Here is a 13,875-nt window from a genome sequence, read left to right as displayed (position 1 = left end):
AACTATTCCATGCCACAGCTGATGGAGTTAGAGGAAACCAAACACATTCCTAAAGTTCTCTGCCAGATGCTGGCAAAACCTCTCATCCCAGCCTACATGAAAGGTTACATTTCTTATCCTTGGCCCTTGTAAACAATATACTTTTAGTCAGCTCCAGGTTTGGGGTTTTTTTGGGTCTTTTTAAATCAGGGTTTGTCTTTGTCGTTAACAAGTGTCTAAAACTTTTCCTTTGTTCTCTTGCAATCAGCCATTAGGCAGCTGGGTTTTTCATTAAAGGTGCTGATATGTCATGTCTTATCGCAAATGACTTCCAAGAGCTGCAAAGGGCAGGGTTTGATCCAGAAGATGTTGCTGGCAGGGAATTAAGCGCTCACACAGACAGCATGCCAGGTGCCAGCTGCCCCACCCCTTCTCTGCCCAGAGTAGGTACTGATACTGTTCTCTCCTGGAAGTGGCTTGTGCCTCTGTGGCATCTTGAGGCTGGCTTGAGAATTTCTCATTTGTGTTTTTTTGGAGGTGTTTTTTCTGGGAAGCTTGAAGCAGGTCAGGGTAACCCAGGAGCAAGCCACTCTCGGGTGTACCCTGAGGACTCCCCAAAACACTACAGATTACTAAACAGCCTGGACCTGAATCAAACACATGCTAAACAATGCCCATAGGGTGTTTCATCTGCTTTTTCTTGTGTAGCTGTAAGAGGTGCATTGCGGGTCACTGTTAGAAACCGACTTCCATGGAACTTTGCTGCTTTACCGAGATTGCGAATCTGGCCCTGGATATCCTGGCGCATCTCAGTTCTGAGACTCCAGTTTGGGTCTTATGTGGTGTTAAAAATCGGAGCTAGATTCACCTCCCACGTATTCTGCTTTGTACACTGGTGTAATGTCACTGACATCAACAAGTTACTCCTGATTTACACCAATGGGACAGGAGAATCGGGCCCTTCAAGGTCACCTGCCGGGGACATTTCACAAATGATGGAGAGGCAGGCTGGTGGTTAAATGAAGTGGGAACTAAAGCAGTGGACTGGGAGTCAGGGGATGTGGGTTCTCTGACAAAGACTCCCTGCATGACCTTCGCAAGTCTCTGAATCGCTCTGGGCCTCAGTTTCCCTTGTGTACAATGGGAATAATAGCCCTGCCTCCTTCTAATTGTCTGTCTTGTCTCTCTAGATTGTGAGCTCTTTGGGGCAGGGAATTGCCATGTGTTTGCACAGAGGGGCCCTGACTTCAGTTGGGGCATCGCGGTGCGACTGTAATATAAAGAGGTGCAGCTGTTTTAAAGTGGCAAGAGTCCCTCACATCAGCAAGGCTCAGAACACCACCACTGGGGGTGGGACGGTGGGACACATGGCTTCCTGGCACAGACGCTCCAACTGGCTTTGTTTGGGGCTCTTTGAGGGGTGTGTGTGTGAAAATGAGCAAAGGGAAATCTGCTAGCAGCGAGAGCTATGGGAGTGTGGACTACACTCCACAACGGAAGGGGTGGCAGCTTCATTGCTGGGGACCTTTAAAACCCAACAGGGCCAACTCTGCCCTCCCTCCCCCATGGTCCGGGCACCATGGCCTAGCAGGGCTCTCTCATTGTTCAAGTCTGCGGAATCTGATACTGCGAGGTGTCTGGGGAGGATGGGAAGAGCCCGGAATGGGGGAGTGGAAGGTGAATGGGATGAGGGTGACAGGGAGGGGGAATATAATGTCCTCTGCTCTTCATATCGCCAGATCCCCCCTTCCCCCATGTTACTCTCCTGTAGTTGCCTACCCTGCCCAGGGTACCATGGCCGCTGCGGAATCCTGCACTCTGAGCTCCCTTGGGCCTGGCACATCACGGTCGCATTGTTAACGCCTCGGATGTGGCAACCTGTGAGTGCCAGACCGACGCTGGGGTTCCTGGGCAAAGGGAGGAGCTGGCAACCTGAGGCAGGCCCCTGACAGTGGCTCTGTGCCCCATCCCCGTCTGTCCCTGCATATCTGTCAGGAGGGGCCCAGGTGCGGGCAGAGCTCTCAGATGCCAAGCCAGCACGGGCAGCTGCAGCAGCCAACCCCTTCCAAGTGAGGGCTGCTGGCTCAGTGCGGCAGGGAGGCAGACGGCAGCCTGAGCCGAGCCCTGCGCTCTGTCCCGTCCCTCCAGCCGCCTGCATGCACAGACCAGCCCAAGGGGGTGGGCCGGCGGCTCATGGCCAGTCTCAGCTATGAGGATGTATCTCCCCCTGCAGCGAAACCACAGGCCCAATCCAGGCGTGCAGGCCTGGTGGAAAGGATGCGGCCTGGGGCTCTCCACAGAGCATGGCGGTGTCGCTCCTCAGTGGACGTCACCCCAGTACCTCCAAGGGGGAGAATGGAGATCCAGCCGGCTGGAGGTAAAACATCCCGGCCCTCCTCCCCTGCAGCCGCTGGGCTGGGCCACAGGGACAGTGCACGAGGCAGTGCCCCCTGGTGCACGTGGTTGTGGCCTACCTGCCCCACCCTTTCCGTACCGGAACTGCGCTGGTTCCACCGGGTCAAGGTATACCCGTGGCGGGGGAGGACTTGGCCCAAACACATCAATCCAGGCGGTCCCGTGTCAGCCGGTTCTCTCCACAGAAGAAAATCCATCGTCTCTGCGACGGGGCTTTAGGAAATTCCAGGGAACTGGGAAGCAACAGGGAAGGAGGGCGGGGAAGTACCTCAGCCCCCGGACATCGCTCTGACGCGCAGAACCAGCCCAACCGTATTTGCCGGACATTCGATCAGAAAAGAAAGAGGTTTGAGCCCAGCCCAAGCACTCGTCAGCCAATTCATAGCCCGAGGCAGGTTAGGGCTAAGTCAATCCTGCAAGGCCAGGCTTCAGAGCTGTGATTGCTTAGGGGCTGCGGAGGCAGCTGGGACATAGGTCACCTCTTGTAAGAACAGATCTGCTGCTCGGATTCCTGTTGTCCCACTCTGCCCTTCAAGTGCCTCAAACAATGCAGAGTCCATCCAGAATTGTCTTCCCTGCAGGGTGATGGGTGCCTGAGGGGGCAGGGGGTGAGTTATGGGGCTTTTCACCTCTGACTCTCAAGCTCTGCTCTGGCCTCGGCTGGCGGAGGCTGAAAGTCCTTCCCCTTTCCTGTTGGGTGGCCTGTGATGGGAGCTGGCACTATGGTGTCTAGTTTCACAGCTTGCTAAACGGGTGATTACATCACCGTCCTGCTGGGAAGGGACAATGACCCTCATGGCTGTCATGACTAGGGGGCTAACTGCGCCTCTGTCCCCGTTCTGGTCTCTCTGAGTGCACCTAGGGTTACCATACGTCCGGTTTTTCCCGGACATGTCCGGCTTTTCGGCAATCAAACCCCCGTCTGGGGGGAATTGCCAAAAAGCCAAACATGTCCGGGAAAAATACTGGCCGGGCACTTCCTCTCCCGCGGCTGCTCTGCTCCTCCCCGGACTCAGACTTCGGCTCTGTTTAAGAGCCAAGCTGCCCAAGCCAGCGCTACTGGCTTCGGGCAGCCCCCGTGCCTCTGGACCCTGTGCCGCCGGAGCAGAGCAGCTGGAGCCGGGGAGGAGAAGTGCCCGGCCAGTGCTGGGGAAGTGCCGGCCAGGGGCGCAGGGTCTGGAGGCTGCCCGGCAAACCGTAAAGCTGGTAGCGCTCGGGCAGCCCTTTTCGCGTGGCTGGGAGGGAGGAGGGGGAGTTAGGGCAGGGACTTTGGGGAAGGGGCGGGGAAAGGGCGGAGTTGGTGCGGGGCCAGGGGTGGGAAAGGGGCAGGGCTAGGGCCCGTGGAGTGTCCTCTTTTTTTATTTTTAAATATGGTAACCCTAAGTGCACCCCCTCCGGTGTTTGGCCTCTTGCCCATTCCTGGCCCCTGGTGGGGTCTCAACATTCTTCCACCATCAGCCCAGGAGCCGGGGACACTACCCTGCGTCCAGCAACCACTTGTCCCCCTGCAGCTCCGTCCGACTGAGCTCAGGCCCCCTGCATTTCCTCCTTTGGGAACCTGAGATCAGTGATAGCAACCAGCCGCTGCCTGGAAACCAAGTGTTTTTAGTTGCAATAAAGCATTAGAGAGAGAGGATTTTAAAACAAAACTCAGCTGATGCCCACATTCAGTCTCATCTAATCTGATGCTCCATTGCAAGCTAAGTGCTAGGCGTTCCTCAGAAGTCACAGGAGCAGAGCGGGACCAACTCACATGATCCCAGTGAGCCCAGATCGTCCTGTGAGTCTGAGAAGCAAGTGGCAGGTTTTGGAATGGAAGGGATGGGAATCACAGCCCCAGGGGATTGTGGGAGAGCACTGGCAGACTCTCCAGGCCGCAGTCTGGCAACCTGGACTAGAGCTGCATCTACCCTGCAGCATGCCTGGCTCTGATGCGCATCACAGTGGGATCAGGCTCTGACTCACCCGCCTCCAAGGGTCCATGGGCCCAAGTCAAGAGGGGTTATTGGTAATTTCTGTGTGGCGGGAATGGGAGCTGGGGCTCGAACCTGAGTCTGCACCAAGGCTGCGCTTAGTGTGCAGTGTAGACATACCCTGTGGGACTCTGGCTGGTTCCTCTGGTGCAAACAGGTTTGGGTGCTCCCCCTTAAGGCTACTTGCTGTGGCATTGTCTCTTAATGACTCTTAAGTATAAGCTGTTAGAAAAGCCTCATCTCTCTTGCCCTAGCTGGTAGGCTGTGCTAGCCAGATAGACCCTGGGGGTGACATATCCACCCCCATTTCTGCTACAGCCACACCACGCGAGCACTAGGGCCTGTTACAGTATTAATCATCACCAAAGAGCACCCCCAGATTTATCACAGTTTATTATTGTCATGATCTATGAAACCACAGTTCTTCAGGAAGAATTTATTCAACACATTAACTATACACTTCAGACCCAAAGAGGCAAAACTCGAGTTCCGGCTTTGTCCATCTTGTTTACCAGGGACTACACCCTGGCTGGAGTTCATGCGGAACACACTCACAGGTAGAGGCTGAGTAATGGTTGGGAAATACCCAACCATTACAAAATTTGTGGTCTGGAAAGGTCGCAGAGCACTTCAGCCATCTCTAAGGTGGAAGAGAGCAGATGTTTAATAGCAAATCTACACAATAGTATAGGATAGGACATGAACAACTGATTCAACTGAAAATGCAAGGGAAACGGACTCTACCACGTTGGAATTTAGCCAGAGCTTTGGGGTGAACATCTCTTTCCTGGTAAAAAGTACCTCAGGGGTCTTTAGTCAGGCCCTCAGTATTACAGCTTATCCCAAAGACAGCACCTTTAGCAGCACAGTGCCCCCTAATGCCTGAGTAGGGCATTGGTTCAACACTGACTCAGGGAAGAACCTCGCCTACTGAATCTTCAGAGCCAGTTCCTGGATTGCCTGGGTTTTCCTTGCAGGCCTCCCCAGCCAAATACTGGCCTAGCTCAGCTCTGGTTAGCTTAGGGATCTGGGGGCACGTCTCGCAGCACTAATTCTACAATTAGTTTGGTCTGTTCCAAAGAATCCCTGTATTTGTCGCCCAGGCACACAAACTCCATCCAACACCCAGGGATGCCTCGCTTTCCGTTGCTCTGCTCGAAAGCAAAGAGCCAGACGATATAAAGGCATTTGTGACTTAGCCTGCAGTGCTGTCAGTCGAGAGGCATGTCGAAATTGGGCCTTGGCAGATCTTGGAATTTCTGGACCTTGTAAATTTCTGGGTGGAGCAGGAAACAAAAATTGGTTGTTTAGCTTAAATCTGATTGGCTGGAGCAGCCAGGGCCCCTCCCTCCGGCTCCTGAATATTTAATCTGCAGAAGGCAGGTGCCATAGCAGACTCTGCAGGGCTTGAGCCAGCGTGTAGTGAGGGCAGCATCAGCCTGCAGGAGAGATGAACTGTTGCCGGTACCCTGTTGATGTGAAAGCTGTTGGCTTGATGCAGTGCAAAAAGCAGAAGGTACTTTGATCTGAGGCTCTTTCCTGTAAATATATTTACCACTGCAAATTAGGAAACTTGAGAGCTTTTTCTTACAACAACTAGAGGGTCATGCTCGCTCTTCTGCTTGCCAATAGTGGGATCGCAAAGTTATCAGCTGGGACAGGAAGAATCTAACTTTTTCAGGGCCACATCTTAATAGAAAGGCTGCCTCTTAGCTTCCCTGCCTTTCCATCCGTAATCCTGTACATTCCCTCTAGCTCCTTCAGTGATTCCTTACAGGGAAAAGTAACTCTAGGAAAGGATTTAGCTTTTATTTGTTTATTTTTTAAAATGTGACTTAGCAGCTGGAAGCCAGCGCTCTTGTTTTCTGGACAGCTCTCTGCAGACCCCTAGCAAGTGCTCATTGCAACCCCAGTCTGGGACTCTCAAACCTCAGCTAGGGTGATCAAAGCCTATTTTATTCCCTTTTTCAGAAGTACATGATGGCTGTGTCCTGGTCAGACCGAAACAACGTTCTCATCTATAGGACTTTCGAAGAGTTTAAGAAATTCCACGTAAGTTAACAAATCTCTGGCAATGGTGTTATTTTGTTGTTGCCATTACTGGCAGGTGGGAATGCCCTTGCTCACACTCTCTCTCTCCTTTCTTGCTCTCTGGGGTCACTCAGAAAGTACTGAAGAGAAAATTCCCCATAGAAGGTGGTGTACTGAAGAAATCTGACCGGAGCATTCCAAAGTTTAAAGGTAAGGGGATTTAACAAACAGGGGAGAGGGAAGGGAAGACCAACAAAAATTTGGAGGGAAAGCACTGATGCGGAAAGGGGACTAGAAGTCAGTCACTGTGCCAGAGCCTCAGCTGGTGCTGCTTTATACCCGTGCAGAATCTGGCCTATTGTTGGTTTAAAAAAGGAACACATTTGGGAATTAACTTTCCAGTTTAAATATTGATCCAAGCCCTTTGCAACATGATACAGTGCGGCCTTCATATATGATCAAGGGCAAATGTAAGGCTTGATACAACATAGCACTAACGCCAAGGCACAAGCCATTGAAAATGGTGAGGAGAGAGAGAGCAATATTTACAGTAATTGATCCTGGTGCTATACATGAAGTCTCCTACTGGGATGGGAATTAGAGATGTGCTGGCAGACGGTACCGTGTACAAGACAGCAGCACATTATAATCACTTGCTAACAGTGTTTTGCTTCTTTCACTTCAAAGATGCAAAACTGATGCAGAGAAAGAGCAGGAATTTGAGCAGGTCAATGGAGAGATTGAAACTGCTAGAGACTTACGCCCAGGAGCTGCTGAAAGCGGATGCTAAAGTCTCCCAGAGCGAAGATGTGATCCAGTTTTTCAAAGCGCAAACCCAAGACCTAGATCCTTCCTTTCCAGAAAACAGGTACTGATGAATTATACTTCCCCGGCTTTTCACGTTTGTTTCATAAACAGGGGGAAGGGAAATTTCAATACAAAATGTGGAGAAACAATTATGATTTTTTCCCTGGAAAATGTTTTCCATTTTGTGACCCACCCTGAATTAATTAGTAATGCAGGAGGACTGAAGTGACATTGAATGATAAAAACACTGATAAGTTTCCCATAATGCTTTCCCCTGTTCTCCTTGCATCTTGATCCCTTTTTCCATTCGCTCACTCACTTTTTTCAGGCTGCAGAACTTTGCATTTTCTAGATATTGCTGGTTTCACTCAGACCACTGGTATATTTGTGCAGCAGAGCAGAAATTGAAAATCAGCCAATATTTTCCTTAATAATAATGTGTCTCAGCAACCCCTGATCTGCTTCCTTGCCTGAGATTCTGTATTAGCAACTGCTTTTTAAATCTAGAGAACTAGCTCATTTGAAAGCATGGTTTTCAATTGGCAAACAGCAAAACAATAATTATGAACATATTAAAAATGAGGCAGTTTTTATTCTAGATCAAAGCACGCTCGGAAACAAAGCAAATTTCAGGGTTTTGATGTCTTGCTTAATGCAAAATGGATGGAGCAAGTTAATTACACTTTTGCAAACAGACAGAAAGCAAACAAGGCAGGCTAAAAACCTGTGTGCAATACCCTCTGACTCTTGCAATTCAGAAGGGTCATTACAAACCCCTGCGAAGTGGAAATGCAGATACTGCGAGGAATGTGGGCTAGTGGTAAGGGACAGAGTATGGGAACCAGTGCCTTTTGAGGTTTATTTCCAACTCTATGATGGTTTCACTGAGTGAGTTTGAGCACCTCTCTCAAACTCTCTGTACCCCAGTATCCTACCTGCGAACTGGCCATAAGAACTTATGTGAGAGGAGAGCTGTTTGCTGAGTGCTTTTAGATCCTATGGACTTAAATGATCCCTACCCATTGTCCTGATCTTCTGCATAGGGGTGAATTGCACCCAAAGGATGTTCCTGAAATTGATCTGAAATGCAGTCTCTCTCCTGGCTTCAGAACAAATCAGTGTCAAACTTTACTTTCCAGCATTATAATTATGCCCTCAGAAATGAGAGAGGGAAAGAAAGACCAGGCCAAGCAGCAGAACCCCTCTGTTACTCAGCCAGTGGTCTCCCAGAACTACAGCTGCCTTGAAGCCTATGAAACTAAAGACACAAAGAACAGGCCCTTCAAAGTTGCCAAGAAGGAAATTGTCGAAGTGTTAATCAAGGACATGACCGGTATGTCTTGTATGGTCGGTTATTTTCTGGTTTTGGATGTGAATTCTAGAGATTTTTAGACTGGTTCGTGGCCTGACAAAAATGTGTGTTTTGCAATACGTGTGCGTCCGTTTTGTAATATGGGGTGTGTGTACTGAATGGTATAACTTACCTTGGTTAGGATTGGAAATATTTTATCAAGAAGAAAAGAACAAGTGAAGTAGGGTTTTCCGGTTGGCGGAACAAGGAGTGTAAGTGTCAGGACTCGAGGTTCTATACCTAACCTTGGGAGAGAGCATGAGTTGGGGGCTCCCCCATTTATGAAAACAATGGCACGTGTTAGGCAACTTTAATATGGGGTGGTTGCCACCTCCTCTATAATAATTAACACACGGGCTGCAAAGCTTCAATAATGAACAGCTGAGAAGCACTTTGACACCAGTGGCCAAGTGCAATGTATTGGGTTATTAAAAGTGCTCCTGCAGTACAAGCTCCCTCCTGTTTGCCGCAGGGTGGTGGCTGGTGGAGAACAAGGATCAGCAAATAGCCTGGTTCCCAGCTCCGTATCTGGAGGAGAGAGGAACTGGGGAGGAGAATCTGAATGCCAGAGAACTGGATGAGGAGGGTGAGTCTGTTTATCCCTTGCTGTGGCTCTGAGCTTTCCATCGCTCTTGCTGGCTTAGGGCTGCATGTCACTACATTGACATTTCCCCCCTAAAAGTAGGTCCTGCAAAAAACACGCTTCAGCTCAGAATGAAAACCAAACCCATCCCAGAGAGGAGGCATGAGCTGGTGGTTAATGCCCAGGCCTGGGACGCGGGAGATCTGGGGACCAGTGCCAAGCTCTGCCACTGATTTGTTGTGTGACCTCGGGCAAGTCCCTTACAGGGCTGTTGTCAATTTAAAGCTCTCACTTATCTACACACCTTTACCTGTTGCCATTACAAGCGGCCCAGCGATAACGATTTCCCCCAATTTGTTTCCTTTGTGCTTTTGACGACAATTACCCTGTGGGTCAGTTGGTCATTTTCCCGGACACCAAGCTGGTAACAGGACTCGGGGCCAGGGGCAGCACTTGGAACTGCCTTTAACTTCCTGAAGACTGACTAGATTTGGAGTTGACATGGTCCCTTTTAGCCTCCAGGCCTTGGTTCCTCCATCTCCGTAATCCTTACCCACTGCAGAGGGGCTTTGTGAGGCTCGATTCTCTAATGCGTGAAATTCACCCTTGTCCAGAGGGCAAGTTTAAAGTGGTGCCTAGACATTGGTCTGGTCCCTCTACCTGGGGTGAATGACCCCCTATTGCTTGTAAGTTCTGCAGCCCAGATGGCAGGCAGTCCAGAGAGGTGTTCCTACCTCTCTTGTTCCCACACTCCACCCAGAGTTCTCTCTTACCTGCAAAGTAGAAACGACCCCTTCCTCTTTCTTCCAGGGACTCTGTACTACGCCGTGCGGGCCTACAAGTCTCAGAAGGCCGATGAGCTCTCTCTGAATGTCGGGGTAGTTGTGGAGGTGCTAGAGAAATCTGACAATGGCTGGTGGCTGATCTGGTAAGGAGGTTCTCTTCCCCCGTCCCTCTTCTGAGTCAGCGCTCCGTGAGAGAGCCCGTTAGCAGTGGCTCACTCATTCCCAGCCCTGGGGAGGGTATGCAAGGACCTCTCAGCCTTTGGCAGTCACCCAGACTGATTTAGGGAACTCGCTCACCCAGGCAGGGATCTTTCCCCTTCCTTTATGTCCGATACACAGTAACGGGCTGGACTCCCTTGAAGGGGGCGGGGCAGGGGTCCAGGGACTGAAGGACTGCACTTGGGACGTGGCTAGTCCTGTGCTGGGGAGCCTGTCCTGTGCTGCTTGGGAGGAAAGAGCATCTCCTACTGGGAGAATTAAGAATTCTCAATAGAACTTCCAGGGTGAAATCCATCTCTCCCCACACCCCGAGTGACTAGACTGTGTGTGGGGAAGTAATCGGAGACTGGCGTGGAATTCATGCCTATGGGCTGGGATGGCAGCCACCGACCCCTGCACCCAGTACACCACTATCCTAGCTACAGAATCTGCGTGGGCATGGATACGGTTACCCTGGCAGCACCCCGAGGACCCCTCTGTGCTTGTCCGCTGAAAGCTGGCATGGATCCCGCCAGGGCAGCTTGCAGGGCCCTGCCCCCTTGGGATGGATTCACCCCCAAAAGCACACCGTTCTACACGTCCCATGGGTCCCATCTGTCATAGAAACATAGAAGATCAGGGTTGGAAGGGACCTCAGGAAGTCACCTAGTCCAACCCACTGCTCAAAGCAGGACCAACCAGGTCTTCCCTGGCTTTGGTGTCACCAATTCTGAGCTCGCTCCTTGTCTTCCCTTTGCCCTTAATGGCAGCCTCCCCCCCCCCCCCCCAAGTTCTGTCCCTGTCTCCCAGGTCTGGCATACGTGGCTAGTACCTAGCACCCCCTGGCTGCATTTCCCAGGGATGGGAGTGTCCGTAGGGCATGATCTCCCCGGCATGCTCGGCGCGCGCGTGAAGTTGCCCTTATCCTTAAGTGTTGCTTTCCCCTGCCTTTCTCTCAGGTACAATGAGCGCACTGGCTACATTCCCTCCATGTTCCTCCAGCCGTATAAGAACCCGCACAGCAAGTTCCAGACGATGGTGAACGCTGGCCTCTGCATCTCCACCCCTAACCTGTTGCAGGCCGCCAGCCCCTCCAGCTGGAGTTCCCTCCCCCAGCGCAAGACGCCGGCAGGGGACGTGCCCCCCACTCGCTCAGCGCAGGAGAGGCCCATAAAGAGCAGGGATCCTCTGAGCAGAACGAGATCGAGATCTCTGAGCGGCCCGCGGGCTGGGGCGGAGAGTGCAGCCAGCTCCAGCCTCACGTGTGAGCTAGACAGTCTGTCTGTTAGTTCAGGGAGCGGGAGCGAACACGGCTTCAGCCGGGATCGGAAGGCAGGCTCATCAGGGTCTTTGCCTGGAGTCAAGCAGGCCGTGGCTGGCCTCCTGCAAGCGAGCCTAGGTCAAGCCTCGTCCAGTCAAAGCAGCAAAGCTCCTCACCTCACCAGCAAGGATAGGAATGATTCTGGCTTTGAGGAGGAGTCTCCAAGTGACTCAGATTCTTTCCTTCACAGCCCAGACTCTTCCGCCAGCGTCCCCAAGCTGCCGGCGCGACCCGCGGTCCAGGAAATCCTCCAGAAATGCAGCACTGTGACCAAGAGAGCCGTGCAAAGGGCTGCCCCCAGGCCAAACCTGCATTCCTCACCTCACCTCCACCCCGGAGGGGAGACGTGTGCGAAGCCGATGGATGCTCTAGCGCACGTGTGCCTCAGATGAGATTCCGTTATCGCCCTGAGCTGCAGGGAGGAGTCTGCAGCGGCTGAAATTCCTGACATTATCCTTGCTCGGCCATCTTTTAATAGCCACAGCGGGAAGCGGACGGAGGAAGCTCAGCGCTCGTGATGGTCGTGTGCTGAGAGGATGGACTCGGCCTTTAACTCCTGGTTGGAAGCTGCTCTTGCGTGGTTGCTTGACTGGCTGGTTTGCGTTCATGCACTAGTCTCGCTGTTCACACGGGAAGAACTGGAGGCTGGAATGCTGCAGAATTGTCCCTGCTGGAGATACTGTACCAGATCCGCAACTGGCGTAAATGGGGTCATTCCACTGACTTCAGTAGAGCTGTTTACGCCAGCTGAGGCTTTGGCCCACTAACTGGGTAAGAGGTTAAACTTTAGAGTTCAATTAATCCCAGCCATCGACCTAATGATTGCTTTACCCCATCACTGAGGCCCAGAGGCTAAGTGACTTGGTCAAGGTCACGCAGAAAATCAGAGTAGGAAATCGAACCCTCATCTTGGAAGTGCAAGGCCAGCAACCAAACCACCAGACCAGCCTTCTTCTAAAAGACTTATCCAAAAGTGCAGTGTTAGATCAGTGCAGGCTGGGCTGTTTGCTTTACACATTGTAACCACATCTCTCACACTTCAGCCCACGTATTCTCTTAGGCGCCACTGCAGCATTAGGCGGTTCAGTCCCCACCCTTGTAAACAATCAGACACTACTGGATGAAACCATCACATTTGATGGCAGGAGAGGGCGTTCTCTAACCCAGACTTCCTTTCGCTTATTTTGGTAGAACCAAGTGAATAAATCATAGGAACCATTTATTCAAACTGTCCGGTCCTCCGCTCTGTCTCCAAACTGCTCGCAGGTCAATTTGGGATGTTGTTGAATCATGAATGAATTCAACGTATTGGTCAAACCGTTTCTGTGAATCATGCCGATCGGCCACCAGAACTGAAAATTCAAGCCATTAGGCAGCTTGGCTGGCTTGCTTTATCCTTCCAAGGCAGGTCCGTACGGGCTTGGGCGCATAAATCCCATGGTATCATTTGTTATCTGTGTGGAGGACAGTCATTCTTTGGATCAGGTCTCTGGCGTGAATTTTCCCCCTTATGAGTTAGGTGTTGACTGCCAATGAAGATTCTCTAATATTAACTTAAATTTACCCTTTACACAACCATTCCGACTTGTAAACTCACTCGCGAAAATGCTCATGGAAAAACCTATTTTTAATTCACAGGTGCTTTTTTAAGCTATCCCCTCCGAGCAGTAATTGAATTACCCTTCCATAAATCTGTTATTCTGACTTTCTGAGCCAGGCCTGTGAGATCACTATGAACCAAGCTCTTTTGTTCAGCTTGCAAGGTATTTATCGTTCTGAATTACATGTATTTACGCCTCGGTTTGGATTAAACATATGCTAGAACACCTCTCTCTCTTGCTTAGAACTCTGACACAGTACCCGGTTTATTTTACGTTTCAAGGGTCTGCTGGTTTTAGGAATTAAATTTTGGCAGCAATCCAAGGTGGTGAGCTTTGAGGGTGATGGGCACAGCCTAGGAACCAGGGGAAGCACCTCAGCTCCTGTGGATTGTCAGAGCTCCCTGGGGCTGTACAGGGAACCAGTCATCTAGGAACAAAATTACAGACGAAAACTACGTGAAAAGAACATTAAGGTTGCAAAGTCAAACGCGGAAAAGTTAGGAAATGCCTGAATTCAGTTTGCCCGTGCAAAGAAAGATTTCAAGACGTGGCCACAACCTTGGGTAACAGCCAGATGCCTGCCCCAGGATGGACTGTGATTTCTTTAACAGTCCTTCCTCCAGAATCTTGCGACTGCTCATTTGGCATCCCTGCAGCATTGCAATTGTCTCATGGCTGCCCTGGGGCAGTTCTCAGTTTGGTTTCTTAGGCTTTACTTCCTTCCAGACTAAAATGGGAGGTACTTGCTGTTTATTTTTCAACCTCTTCGCCTCCTAGCCACTCCCCAGGCACTGCCCCTCTTGATTCACTTCCTGCATCTCAGCTGGGGTG

The 13,875-nt window shown here is 51.1% G+C and overlaps 1 protein-coding gene across 1 annotated transcript; it reads left to right on the top strand.

Moving 5' to 3' along the window:
• Window positions 1-6,344: 6,344 nt before the first annotated feature.
• On the top strand, window positions 6,345-11,883 carry NOXO1 (NADPH oxidase organizer 1). The gene is made up of 7 exons (XM_054043123.1): window positions 6,345-6,419; window positions 6,533-6,608; window positions 7,086-7,266; window positions 8,345-8,538; window positions 9,029-9,142; window positions 9,950-10,067; window positions 11,082-11,883. The coding sequence occupies exons 1-7, from the start codon at window positions 6,345-6,347 to the stop codon at window positions 11,833-11,835; spliced, it is 1,512 nt and encodes a 503-aa protein (XP_053899098.1). The 3' UTR covers window positions 11,836-11,883.
• Window positions 11,884-13,875: the final 1,992 nt, after the last annotated feature.

Source organism: Malaclemys terrapin, chromosome 10 (assembly GCF_027887155.1).
Source record: "Malaclemys terrapin pileata isolate rMalTer1 chromosome 10, rMalTer1.hap1, whole genome shotgun sequence".
NCBI lineage: Eukaryota > Metazoa > Chordata > Testudines > Emydidae > Malaclemys > Malaclemys terrapin.
Note: the sequence above shows the minus strand (reverse complement) of the source record. Positions and strands in the feature narration are given on the sequence as shown.

Coding starts and splice junctions, on each gene's coding strand:
- NOXO1 (XM_054043123.1), top strand. CDS start 6,345: ATGATGGCTGTGTCCTGGTCAGACCGAAACAACGTTCTCATCTATAGG. Junction 7,267..8,344: donor CCTTCCTTTCCAGAAAACAG/GTACTGATGAAT, acceptor TTTACTTTCCAG/CATTATAATTATGCCCTCAG. Junction 9,143..9,949: donor CAGAGAACTGGATGAGGAGG/GTGAGTCTGTTT, acceptor TCTTTCTTCCAG/GGACTCTGTACTACGCCGTG.